General features: G+C 35.1%; 1 protein-coding gene across 3 annotated transcripts in view; it reads right to left on the reverse strand.

Moving 5' to 3' along the window:
• Positions 1-10,982: 10,982 nt before the first annotated feature.
• ELP4 (elongator acetyltransferase complex subunit 4) overlaps positions 10,983-15,000 on the reverse strand; it is a 135,736-nt gene continuing 131,718 nt past the window's right edge. For all 3 annotated transcript variants that reach the window (XM_087718719.1, XM_087718712.1, XM_014071894.2), the window contains one exon: positions 10,983-11,879. In XM_087718719.1, the coding sequence (XP_087574845.1) occupies positions 11,748-11,879 (132 nt within the window). In that variant the 3' untranslated portion in view covers positions 10,983-11,747. The remainder of the gene's footprint in view (positions 11,880-15,000) is intronic.

The raw sequence follows: 15,000 nt of genomic DNA on the forward strand, positions 1-15,000 counted from the left end.
GTTTCATATTCTAATAAATGGTTGCTAAAAAGAGAGTTGTATTATGAGTATGACAGGCAGGTACTCTTTAAAAGACTATTTTAAAATAAATATTTGCAAATTAACATTACAAACCGTTTCCCCCCTCCCATTAAACCTTTTCTGTTGTAGTTCTGGAAAATAGCAATGTGCATTTCCATTTTATGTGTTCTTAACCTAATGATGATTTTGATAAAAAATAAATAATTCCAAATACATTACGCTTTAGGTACATTAGCAGCAGTTTTTTGTTCATCCAAAAAAATCTTTATTACGAATGATCAATTCTTGATAATCCCAGCAAGCCTTATTATAATATTTATTATTTTTTATATGCATAGAGTTGAAAGTTCTTCACTATTTCCATCACTATTTGCTTGATTTTTCTCAAATTCAAATCATAGTTGCAGTTCTGCTTTGCATTGGCTAGTTCCAAGTCAATGACACTTGGCCTACTCATATTCTTGACCAGGCAATTTTGTGTACATTTTTGCATAAACTTTTTTTTTTTACAATGTAATTGAAGGGAAATCCATCTAATGACCTTATTATTTCAATACGTTCAAGAGGCTGGATTCAGAAAATGTCTCTGAATGGAAGGACTCTTTTTCATACAATGGAACAGATATAGTGATCACTTGCCCTGGACCTCCCTTCTGTCACAGTCTGTTATGACCTCTAGATTGGCTTCCTTGGATAGGAGAGCTCTGAAAAGCAATGGGGGAAGTGCCTCTAAGTGTGGCAGTGAAAAAGGGACCTCAAAAACAGTGTCTCTGCTCCCGGACCTCCCCACATTTCTTGCAGATGAGTCTGTTCATTAAATGCTATGCTAGGAGACTATGAGTTGAAACCATCTCATTTAAGTCAGTAGGAATTGGGAAAGAATGCATCTTTAAAAAACAAAATTGCTAAAGGAGAAAATGTCAAAATAGGCAAAGGAGCAGCCACAATGTCATGATCCTGCCTTTTAGAAAATGCAAACATTGCTTGCAAATATAAAAGGACTTTTATAATATGATTCCATGATGGATACCTCAACTATTTTGACCCTCCCCATGGGGTCCACTGATATTAATGTTCCTAAAAACATATTTTTATACCATAAACATGGTGATTCTTTAATGTTATTTGAATGCAGTAAAACGTTTGAAAGTATCACTTGAAAATGTCACTTAAAATCAAGGAGGCTTCAATTATCCTGAAACGTTGAATTTCTCCCAAATAATCTGAAAATGAGAGTACATCCAACTCATAAGCTATTTGATCATATAAATGTGGGATAGGATTTGTATCCTTATTTTACCAATATGATTACAAATTCTTTGCAAAGAATAACATTATTTTAGGACATCCTGTACTGATTTCAGGTGCAAGGTGAACAAACACTCTTAAAATTATATTTAAAGTTGAAGAACTGCATTTTATTTTAATACACTATTAAAATGTTTAATACACAATTATAAATGTTATCTAATGAAGATCAAGCCCAAACGCAGCTTTCTGGTATACGTTTTGCAGTATTTTCCAAGTCATCAGCAAAGTCAAAACCAAATAAATATGCAGACAGTAGCTGTTTTCAGATTCTTCCAGGACTGTTGTCCAGCAATGACTTTTGACACCTTCAGGGAATTAAATTAGCCACCAATAACATGGTGTGATTGGAAAAGGACAGATCAATTAAAATAGAACAACATACATCATGTATGTCCATCATGGCTACCAAAGATGCCTGAGATTGATTTGCCCTTTTCCAATCACACTGTGTGATCTAATTTTCTCAGCGCAACACCTGCAGGGGTTTGTGTTAATTTGGGGATAAGCTCTTTTTACAGGGTGATGTTATGACAGACACTTAACACTGTCTTCCTTTTGTTCTTGTTTGCTTTTGTGCGGCAGGCTAACAAGAGTGGTTCAGCTTTCACCTAAGAATGCCACACATTCTGCTCCGTTTATTTGTTTTGATTGGGAAGGCAGGAGCATCTCTTCCTGTTATATTCTTAAAGGAAAATGTTGCTTTTCTGCAAGCATTGTGGGCACTGAAATAGATACGCCTCAACAGAACCTGCAATCAGAATCTCTCTGAAAAAGTAGGCCTTTGGGGAGGGGTGCATTTTCTAGAGGGTATATATGATATTTTAAACAAAAGCATGTGGTTGGAAGGAGTGGCTTAGATTTTGCTTCATTGCTATGCTAGATAAGGACAAGATTGAGTGCCAAAGAAGCCCTCTTGGACAAAGAGACGTAGGGACTGTTTCTAAAGCTTTCTGATGGACAAAATGGGGCAGAATAGCTAACGTTCTAGAACACAGGAGCAAAATTAGAAATGATCTTGATAGGATTGCAAAGTTGGCTGAAAGTAACAGAATCCACACCCACCTTCTCCCCTATCCTCCATAGCACCCATTTGCCTGCTCTTTGTAGTGCCCATTGTTGGCACCTGCCCACTTGTCTACCTGCCCCCTGCCCACATGCCTATAGCTAGTGTCCACCAGCTTGCTTGTCTGGGAATCCCACATCATTCTACATCATAGTCACACGAGATCTTTATTTAACAAGCATTGTAATCCTGGGGCTACAACAGCAACCTGGAGTTCTGGCTTTACTGCCACTAGGCAATGCCGTCAGATGATTTTGCACTTTAGGACTGTGTTTTGGTCCTGATCGCCATCGTACCCTGAGGACTACCTGTAATAGTTCTTCTTTAGCCTTCACTGGTCACATCCCACAAATGAAAGATTCACAAATTTGGGGACAAGTTCAAAGAGTGCAGTGAGAATGGTTAATGAACTACAATGATGGGAGTTTAAGAAATTAGCATATTAACCTAAATAAAAGCCAACAAAGGGGAGATAGTACAGTTTTCTTCAAGAACTGGAAGTGGTGCCACAGGTCTGAAGACCATGGTCTGTTGTTTTGTCAACCTAGAAAGTAGGGAAGAGAGATTCTGTTTAAATATTGGGGGAAGAGGAACCGTAATGATAAGCTTTTCAACAGTGAAACCGTTTGCCAAAAGAAATTGTTGAGTGTTCACTTGTTGGATGTTGTCACATAGAGGCTGGACAGCCATTGTCAAGGATGCATTAATTTAGGTTTTTGAACTGAGCAGGAAGTGGGACCAGTAGCTTACATGTCTTTGCCCATTCTATGATTCCCGGGAAATATCTACTTTGACTTCTTTTGCTTATGCCCTTTTGTAAGAATGTCTTCTTGTAGCTCATTTTGGACTGTAAATGAACAGGTTTCAAAAAAGAAGAATGTTTTGAAATAATTGCGCAAGATGTTGATGGACTTACACCTTTTAAAAAAAATCAGCATTAACTGGGATTATTTTTTGAACCTATAAATATTATAATTTATTACTATGTTTCTGTTTTCCTGAAATGGTAAGAGATGATAATATTTGAATGTGAATTAAATCAGGATTTCCCCTTAATTTTCTTTTGGTAACAGAAATTCACTGTAAGACTGGGGTAGGCACAAGGAATCACCTTTTCTGTTTTGCTAAATGCCACAGTATGTTGAGACTAGTAAAGTGGGATTCATAATCTGGATTACAGGGCAGCTCTTGCTAAATCTCAGATCCATGGGTAGCCACACTTTTCTGGATTTGAGCAAGGACAAACCTAGGCAAGGACAGGGGTGGAGGCTGTCTTATACATTTGTCTGATTGCACATTGAGTAAATGATTTTTGTGGAGTTCTGTAGGTTTATACTTATTTTATTTATTTATTTTATTTATGCTTGTTTATTTTAAATATTTATTTAACAATAAGTAAATATTTATTTATTTTAAAATAAATATAATATTTTTTTAAAGGAATGTTGCTGTGAACTGCCATTTATTTATTTATTTATTTATTTACGTTTGTTATGACTCCTCATTCCAGGCAGACTATTAGATGGTTTACAAAATCCAAAAACAGTAAAAATATCCAGAACATACTAGGCAGGCAGAAACAATTGAAGATCGGTACTTTGGCAGGTAACCAGGCCTGTGCCATGAACAACTTTATAGGTGATGGCTAGCACCTTGAATTGTACCTGGAAGACAGCTGGCAAACAATGCATCTAGCATAGCAACTGCATATTGGCATTATGAAAAGTGTTACTGCCTGCCCTGCTTTATTTTGAACCAGCTATAGCTCCTGATAATCTTCAAGGGTAGCCCTATTTGGAACACATTGTAACAGTCCGAGCAGGTGGTGATCAGGGCATGAGTAATCATCTGAAGGGCTTCCTGGTAAAGGCAAGAATGCAACTAGTGCATAAGATGAGCCGGTTACAAACAGCCCTCCTGCCTACTACAGCTGCCATCTGCTCTCTGAGCAGTAGCTAAAAATCCAGGAGGATCCTCAATTTGCATAACATAGGGAAATGCTATCCCATAATAAAAATGTTCCCAACCAAGGCTGGCTCAAACTGTTACAACAATTTCCAATTTTGTCCGGATTGACCTGAAGTCTGTTCTGTTTCATCTACACAGCCATGTGGTTGAGATATAATATAGTGTGCTGATAATATTGTCCCCCAAACCAATGGATATTCTCAACAATTTTCATGTGGATGTTAAACAGAAAAAGAGAGAGTATTGAACTTTAAGCGCTCCTAAAATGAGGAACCTCCCTCTTCATTAACATTAACTGAGTGGGGCCAACAACAGATTAAGGAGGCAGTAGCACAGTGCCTCCACCTCCCAACTTCCACAGCTCGCCCAGAAGGATGGATTTGTCACCCTGTCCTGATTCTGACAAAGATGGAGCATGATCAGTGCTGTGCTATGCCCCAGTATGAAATCCAATTGAAACAATCCATTTTCTCCAAGTTTCTCTATAGCTAGTATACTCGCCCCCCACCCCAAGGAATATTGGAGACTGGACAATGATGACCTCCTGCAATTTATTCTTTCATTCATTTATTTAGCGCATAGCATCTAGAAAGGTCATGCAATCACAGATATATAAATTCAGTTTGAATAAGTGTGTTTGTGTGTGTTGTGTGATCCCCTTTTATAATGGAATGCATGGATGATGGATATGAGGGGGAAAAATGCTACTTAGAAAAATCAGACAAGAAAAGAGGAGTCCCCAAAGACTTAATAACATTCAGAGGAAGAACCCGCCCCAATTGATCAGATGGTTAAAAGTGGCAACAGGACGTTCGGACCTTCAGATTTGCAAGATTCCGTTAATGTTGCCTTACGATAAAGTAGAATTAGCTCATCTACTCCTGTTTCCAGTCTAGTTTATCCCAAGAGGGCTGACACCTCCTGAGGTAGGATATACCACTGCCTTCTTCAAGGCCCAGCAGATTATCATGGGATTATCATAGGATAATCATGAATAACAAAGGCAGCTGCATTTCTTTTTGAAAGAAAACAAATAAATACCCATGTCACTAAAGACAGGGAGGTGGGGTGGTGATGATTTCCTAAGACCCCCTTAGAAGAGACCAGATGCCATGATCTACAGATGAATGGCAGTGAGACTTGAAGTTAGGCTCAGTGGACAAATTGCCATTACTGTTGGTATACTGAAAAACGTGCTCAGCAGTACTACTACTTAAGCACAGGGCTGGTGGCAGATATTCAATTTCCATGCTTTGGAAGCATGGGTACTGAAAACTTGAATGGCATTCAAAATTTAATGGCTCAGGTTTTCATGAAACAGGTGACCCATACACGGGAATTAAGTTTTACTTTCAAGCAGCTGATTAATGATCTGAAAGGGGAGATATTTCTGTTAGTCCCTTGTTGTGGTTAGATCACATTTGATCATTCTGAAGCTTGTCAACACTGTAAATCTTTGCAGCTTTGCAGAGATTAAACTGATTAGGGTGATGCCTTAAATTTGCTATACAAGTTTCCAGAAAACATTTGAGGAGTTTCCCAAACAATCTGGCAGACAGTTCATTTGAATTTTGCAATATGTATTGCCAAGGGACATATGTCTTATTTCAGGTAATATCTATATGTTTGATTAAATGGACGATCAAAATGAAGTACCGGAAATTATTTACATAATTTTAATGAATTTGGTAGATTTTAACATATCACACGATCCTTTATTGTTTTGGTTTTGTCTCCCTGCAGTCTTTCACAATTAGGCACCATGAAGAGATTTACTTCTGATTAAACATATATTGTTTATTGTATGGTTAAAAGTAAGAGGGAGATAAAGGGACCGAGTAAAATAATCTTCTACTTCATAGTTTCTGGAAATGTTTGCAATTGTGAGGTATACGTTCTGTACTATTTTTCAAATTAATAAATGAAATTATGTAACATTTATTTATTTGATTTCTGATGAGCACTAGCTAGCATGGCCAGTAGGAAGGGAGCATGAAATTTGTGTCAAAGTATCGGAAAACTATTGGATTGCATGTCCCTATCTAAATATATGATTGATTTTTTAAAAATGTATCATGTATTGTTTCCTTCACTTCAAAATAATATTTTTCACGTTCAGACAGTATCTTGAAAACTCTTGTTGAGAGAACAATGACTTTTCTATTACAAAAGAAGCACCTAAGACTTACTGACATACATGTCTCCTGAATTTATTATCTGAAAATTACGGTGTATGGCATTTAAAATAACATTGGATTTATATTGCTTTCTATTTATTTCAACTCTCAGGATGGCATACATTTTTAAAAAGCAAATTATAAAAATAAAACTGATGCAATTACAATGACCAACATTACAATAAATTGTTTAAGCCATTAAAAATTAAAAGCTTGGAAAAATAGATACGATAGATAGATAGATAGATAGATAGATAGATAGATAGATAGATAGATAGATAGATAGATATTCTTTTAAATACAGTAACTAGACAAGTTACTGTAGGATTTCTGAGGCCTCTAGTCAATTTCATTCTGCCTTTCTTCCCAGTAAAGAAAGGATGGGGCAGGCTTTTTTAGAGACAGAAATGGATCCTTTGGGTCTGATAGATTTATGTAAGTGGGGAATTGTAGTGATCTTTGTTTGTCTGCAAGGTCAAAGGGAAGCATCCTCAAAATAAATTCTAATTTCATTTCAACCATAGCAGATAACATCATGCCATTTGCACCAAAAATTTGGTCAAGCAGATATTTCTTTTTTAATAGCTGAGTGCTATTTGATGACTCATTAACCATGCTCCAAGGGATAATGTTCACCAGATATAGAAATCCAAAGAGATTTATTTTATATTTTTATTGATATTGAGTAATAATCTGTGAACTATCATAAAAGATAAAGCCCCTGAGATAGTTAATATGATTACAAATACAAAATTGATAAAAAAATGACAAAAAAATGTTGAGACTTTGAAAAAAGTGCAAAGAAGAGCAACTAAGGTGATTAAAGATATGGAGACTAAAACACATGAAGAATGGTTGCAGGAACTGGGTTTGGCTAGTCTAGAGAAAAGAAGGACTGGGGGGGAAGACATGATAGCAGTATCCCAGTATTTGAGGGGCTGTCACAAAGAAGCACCAGAAGGCAAGACAAGAAACAATGGATGGAAATTAAACAAGGAGAGAAGCAATCTGGATTTAAGGAGAAACTTCCTAACAGTGAGAATAATCAACAAGTGGAACAACTTGCCTTCAGAAGTTGTGGGTGCTTTATCACAGGAGGTTTTTAAGAAGAGACTTGATAGTCACTCGTCTGAAATAGTATAGGGCAGTGATGGCAAACCTTTTTTGGCTGCTGTGCCAAAAGTGGGGGAAAAACAGGGGGGTTGTGCACTGGCCTGCCACACCCATAATGCTATGCGCGCGACCCCCCAGCCCAAGCATGCATGTGATCAGTGACAACCTCCTGCTTTTGGCACATTTTTTTCACCCTCCCCAGGCTCTAGAGGCTCTCTAGGAGCCTGGGGATGGCGAAATCAGCCTCCCCCGCCCCACCCGGATGCCTTCCGGACACCTCAGGAGCTTCCCTGAAGCCTCTGGAGAGCGAAAAACTTGGAATGAGGAACTTGGAAGTTTGGGAATGGTGACTTCCGGTTTACTCGTAGGGGCGGATTTTGCCCTCCAGAGACTTCAGGGAAGCCTCCTGAAGGCTCTGAGGTTAAAAAATCGGCCCTACGGACAAACCAGAAGTCACCATTCCTAAACTTCCAGGTTCCCTGTAGGTCTGTTTTTCGCCTTCTGGAGGCTCCCCTGAAAAAAGGCCCTATGGACAAACTGGAAGTAACTTCCAGTTTGTCTGTAGGGCCGTTTTTCGACCTCCAGAGCCTTCAGGGGCCTTCAGGAGGCTTCCCTGAAGGTTGTGAAGGGTGAAGATGGCCCTATGGCCAAACCGGAAGTGACTTATGGTTTGTCCATAGGGATTTTTTTGCCCTCCAGAGCCTTCAGGTAAGCCTCCTGAAGATTCCGGAGCCCTACAAGCCCTACAAGCAAACCGGAAGTCCATTCCCGAACTTCTGGTTTGCCCATAGGGGTGGTTTTTTGTGCTTTGGAACCTTCAGGGAAGCTTCTGGAGGGCGAAAAATGGCCTCAAAAGAAAGCCAAAGTCTGCTGGCCAGAGCGTGCATGTGTGCTGGCCAGCTGACAGGGCAATGCTTTACATGCCCTGACAAATGGCTCCGCGTGCCATCTGTGGCATACGTGCCATAGGTTCGCAATCACAGATATAGGGTCTCCTACTTGAGCAGGGCATTGGACTAGAAGACCTCCAAGGTTCTTTCCAGGTCTATTCTGATTGATTGATTGATTGATTGATTGATTGATTGATTGATTGAAAAGCTTGAAGATAATTTTACTCATTGCCAGTTCTGACTTGGGCTACTTCAGTCAACTGTTTTATTGGAGCAGTTTAGAATCTTCCTATTTTTTTTAAAAAAAATCAAATATATCCAAACTGGAAAGGAGACATGAAATACGGACATAAAAAATATCATCAGCATATTAACACTAGTTCACATTCTAAACAGTTATGCTATATATTAATATACAATATTAAATATTGTAATCTTATTAATACAACATGCTAATGATTTCAAACACCTGTTTAAAATAACAGGGGGAAATGGGAACCCTTGTCTAGTGCCTTTATTAATGAAAAAAATGGATTAAAAATGACAGAATCATTTTGGATGAAGAAGATACATTTGAATACAGATCCAATTATAAATTCTTCAGAAAATCCTAAATTAACTAGAATAATGAACATATGTTGCCGATAAATTTTGCCAAAGGCTTTTCCAGCATTAAGTTATATAATCACAGCTTGATATTATCCATTATTTAAATCAATCTGATATATTGTAAAGAAAATATTGTCTGATCTTTAAAAACCCAACCTGGTTATTCTTAATGACTTTTGCTAGAATTCTTATTTGCTAGAACAGATATTATATCTTGATATCTACATTGGTCAGGAGGATTAGCCTAAAAGGAACAAATATTATATTTGCCTGGCAACCTTCACTAAACAATAACAAAATGTCATCTTCCAAAATATTATTATATAAAAAGTAATATGACTAATGCTAGGAAAGGTGGAAGGAAAGAAAAGAGAATAACAAGCATGGTGCGTGGCCTTGCTCACAGTGGCAATGAGTGCTGTTGCTGAAGTTCTGGATTAGATTATAATGTAGAAAGTCTATGTGGCCTCCAGGAGTCACGAACAACTTGATGAAACATAATTGATCAATGTAAATTTAGAAACAGCTGTGTCACAAAATACTTTGTATTATTCATCAGGAAACCCATTTGTCCAGGTACTTTATATTAATCAAAATTAGGATCACAGTTTTAATGTCATTAATAGTCAAAAGGGCTATTGTAAAAAAATAATTGTGGGAGATTTTTTTAAAAACAAAAAAACTACTTTCATGAAATACAGACTGACTATACAAATTTGAGTACAATTTAAGACATTGGAATGTTACATATTTAGAGGAATTACGTAAGTTATTTTTCATATCTTTAAAAGGTAAAATAAAGCTTTCATTGTTTTTCTTCAAATTACTTTGCAGATCTGCCATCATTACTCCAATTTTGGTGTGCATATATTAAAACAAATTCAGATCTGTGTTATATTCTTCAGGTTAAGCTTATATCTCTCTGTATTGATAGGAGTGCTAACTATTGTGCCAGAAGAATTTCAATTTTATTTTTTTATATTGGTTTCAAGATTTGTTTTCCTCATATGATGCATATGCAACCATACAGACATGGGTATAGGCCTTCCCATATAAAAATTAAAGAAGTAGCTGTACTTGCATTTAATTCAAAATACTGCAATGCGTCAGAATTATAAGAAAAATAAACTGGTAATGACAAGATATGATGGATAGATTTGACATTCTAGCAATCACTGACATTGATTCAATTATTCTAATTCAGAATAAAAGCTGTATACACTATGTGTTATAGTACAGTAAATTTTAAAAAATGATTGACATTCATATTAAACAATTATTGAAGCGCACCATTTTACTTAGAGCATTATAAAGTCAATCATTTAACCAACACTTTAATTCCATTCCAATCAAAATACATTAACATTATTGTAGTCAGTGTTTTATGGGTTTTTTTTTTGAAGAGGCACATTGCTTTTATATCTATAAAATTGTAATCTGAAGTATGATCTGTACTATCAAAACTGAACATGATGGAAATTATGGAGAAATGATTTAAAATAAGATCCCAATAGTCTTAAAACAGGACACCATCTAAAATGAATATGCATGGTTCTTACTTCCTGATATTAACCAAATTATCCCTGTGGTACCTTAGTTCTATATAAATACACAGTTTTTATTGCATTTTTCACATTTATATAGTTTGTATTTCCATTTCATAGATGTAAAATATGAATACATTTGTAATGTATTTGTGTATATATGCCCATGTATATATTATATATCTGCATATAATTTATATAATTACCCATCTTATGTATCATAACCCTGGGCAACTTACAAACAATATGCATATATGTACAATACATAAACACACCAATCACACTCACAAGAATGAAAGTTCGGTTTTATTTTATATTGCACCCTATACATTCTCTGATATCTATTCTCCACTTTCTTTGATTTTAATATTAATGTAGCTGTCAGACTGAATTTTACTCTGTTGACATAATTTCATCAGGTTAGCATCTCTTTATGTTTATTATTACAATTTTGAATTTCATTAAAAAAGTCTTTGTGTTTTGTAAATTTAATTCGAGCATTTTAATATATTTATTAGCCTATAAGACAATCTAATTATTTAATGTGAATGTTTACCATAAAACAGTTTCACTAAGGCATAGAATGGTCTGCACATAGTTATATAAAAGAATTTGTTCTATTTTATTGAATAGTATTTTTGAGATACCCCTTTTGATATCAAAACAACTTACCTGAAATAATTCTTTATTTTATTTAATGTACTACTGATTGACAAAAACAGTAGTTCCAGTAAGCATTTAAAATTCTTTTGCTTAGTCGCTATCTTGAATTTTACCTATACCAGAAGTCCAGTTTTTGACCATTTTTCCAAAGGGCAATTTATTTTTAAAATGTTCTCGCAATACAGAATGCATTTGTTTACTGTCAAAACACCACACCTGTGAACATAAAAATAACAGAATGGAAAGATAGATACAAAGCTTGCAAGTTAGTTTTTTTTTTTTTAAGGACTGCTGGGTCACAATGATGAAGAAAAATATTTACGAAAGTCATTAACAGTCATAATTAGAGTGTCATATAAATTGGAGTGAAACTGCTAAATTGAAATCACTAGAAGTCCAGGTGCTTCTTGCCCATGGCCATCGCACTACATTCTGTGCTCAGCAATTTGGCGGAGACTGCCAGGTCCTGTTTGCTTGTGCGGCTCACTGTGTCTGACAAGTCTGGAGGCAAATGCAATCGCTGTGGCAGGAGATTTTCAGTAGGGGGGAGGGGAGAGGAGAGGGAAAGAGAGAGAGAGAGTGAAGAGGACAGAGGGGACAAAAAGAAAGAACTATAATAAATTTTTATTTAAATATTACTCATTTCAAATATATTTCTGATTCTCCCTGCCAATGAGCAAAACATTTGAATGGTTCCAATCATTAAGCATATGTCATATATTTCTCTAAAAAAATTCTGCTAGTTTCCACTCAGATTCATTTTTTTCTCTCAAGTTCTTTCAAAGCCTGAGATCCAAACAAGTAAAAATAAATAAATAAATAAGTAAATAAATGAATGAATGAATAATAAAAAAATGAAAAGATGCTCTTTAGTTGAGCAAAATTTCATATGAAAATAATTCCATAAGGCCAAGATAAGTCCTTTACAATACAATTCAAAAGATGTACAGTACATTTAGACATTAATCCTACTGTGTGCCTAGGCATTATTCTCTAACATGGGAATTATCCTCTTGCGATTTCAATGTATTCCTAGACCTTCATATGTAATTCCCAATGAAGTCAATATAGTCTAATTTTGACTACATATGTACAGGATTAAACCACAGAATTAATTTTGTTCCCAAAACAAAAAGCAAATTGTTTCGATTTCAGTTTGCATTGATAATGAATGTACAGTTTGTACTCAGAAGAATAAAACTGAATACAATTGGATTGAATGAAGATAAGTTTCCTTCAGTTATCAAACCAGTATTCTAATATAAGTGCATTGTCTTTACATTTATTTTATTGCTGGTAACATGGTTTACTTCCCATCAGAAGTAGATAGTTAGCAATATAAAGAACACTCTCACTTTTGTGATACTGCATACAAGTTAGAATTCAAAGGAACAAAATTCTTGGCTATTTCTTGTGTTTATTAACAACAATTTGTCCATACCACATGTTGAGTCAGAGACTTTCAAAAGCAACATTTAACTTGAAATGGAAATAAATAATTGAAAGAAAATAAAAACAAATGATTCCCACTGGACAAAGGCTCTTTGGAACTTCATTATGTAAGATACAATAGGAAGAGTGCTAGATTTATGGTGTCTCAACAATGAGAGAAACATATTAAGTCTATCTTCAGTTTTACAAGTCAGAATCAGTTAGGCTTTAATGTGTCTGGTTATAACAATAAACAATTTTAATAATAATTCTAGAAGACTAGTATAAGATGAGATCCTCAGAAAGGGAGGCTAGTTAAGAAGCAATATATAAATTGGTGTAAGATTATGGATCTAATGAGAGTGTGGATATTGGTATGAACAGAAAAATACTGGAATATATAATGAACGGTGTTGCTACATAATACCAGATTTAAATTAATGGAATTCCCATTTGTGTGGAGAGGTCAAATGAAATTTCCAGGTGAAGCAACCCAACTGGGGTGGTTGTAATTGAGTAACAAGTATACTATGAATAAAGATATTGTGAGTCTTGCACCACATCCATAGTTAGATCAAGTAGTGTAGAGATCTAATCTGGATAAAATCACTTCAGAAGAGAAACCAGAAACCTTCATTGCTCTGAAAACTGCCAATAGTTCAATACTGTTTATATACAACAGTCGTTTGAGGTATGTCTTGGATAATGTACTTTCCAACTGATCACTAAGACCTTTGCTTCACAGTGATTGTTGGCACAAGTGGTGAAAAGGGCCAATCCCCAGTAGATTTGGAATAAATATTCTCTTGTAGAATAACTGATTTAAAAATTGGAGGAGGTAGAAGTGAAGACAGTTTGAATTCAGATTAGACTGAAAGATAGACAGGAACCAATGTTGCAAGATTCTCATGTGCATACTTGTGAAAGAGTCTATTGTGGTTTACAATCTGTAATACTTGGTTCACACATTGCAGTAAACATAGTGTAGTTTGCTTAGTTTTGACTTAGCTTGATGTGTGAACTCAGCCATAGTCTTTGTTCACCAAAAATAAAAAAAGGAAAAGGGGGGATGTTAAAAGGCCCTTGACTGTGACTTGGAATGAGTAACTAGGTGCATAATAATAGGAAGGCTCTGTCACAGCATGTGTTGATCACACTAGAGAGAAAAGCATTCACTTGGCTACATTTTTAAAGTTGTTTTATATTAGAAAAGGAGGGAAGCAACAGAGTACAGAGTCTGTTCTTAATATTTTGAGCATAAATAAGAATTGCTTAGACTAGAGGATAAATGACAAATTTATCTTGTATTTGACAAATACAAGAAAGAAAATAAAACATCTAAATAACCTTTTCTGTTTGAATAAATTATTGCTGATCTAAAACCTTCACAATGCTACAAAAAGAGTACTGCTTTAAAATAATTGTTTGAAGTAATATAAATGTATATATTTTTGACTAATATTATTTTTTATTATATATTTTGTTGGATTCTACAACCAAAAATTATTTACTTGATCTCAATGGATTGATTCAAATTAAGCAATATGCTTACACTACACTACACTACATTACATTACACTACAATATGATCAGTTTCAAAAGTAAATCTAAAGTGTAAAATTGTGTATGAAATGTCTGCATATGCCTAAATTGCCAGTTACAGTTGAATTTCAAATGAGAATTATATGAAAATACTGTAAGAGAAACTGTCATGCTACCCAACTTACTTTTAAACTATTACACAACAGCAGAGGAATAAAATAAAGCTTAAAACAAAGAGAATTCCGCAAACAATATAATTTTACTGGACTTCACTAATATTCAGGCCAACTATTTACTAGCAAATGGAATAATGCAAAATAATCCACATTAACTAACAGAATTGTGTTCTCTTATATCTATTTCAAATTCAAAGATTGAAGAAAAAGTTCTTAGCTGACAACTTTAAACTATAATAGAAAGATATTTATTTTAGAATATCAACTCTTGTGAAAACTGTTTTTATTGCATAGCAAAATATCTAAAACTATGCACATAAAATGCAGATAGAAAAACTAAACAATCACTAAGCTTATAAAGCTTATCAATATGGTATTTGTTTATGCCAATATCAAGTATATTGTATTTAATATGTTAAAGTTGTAATCATAAACATGCTTGGAAAAAGATTTATTGATATTAATGAGATTTAGGAACGAAGAATAAGGCTA

This window comes from Thamnophis sirtalis, unplaced genomic scaffold (genome assembly GCF_051295495.1).
Source record: "Thamnophis sirtalis isolate CommonGarterSnake01/CBP01778 unplaced genomic scaffold, rThaSir2_p1.2 scaffold_1, whole genome shotgun sequence".
Lineage (NCBI taxonomy): Eukaryota > Metazoa > Chordata > Lepidosauria > Squamata > Natricidae > Thamnophis > Thamnophis sirtalis.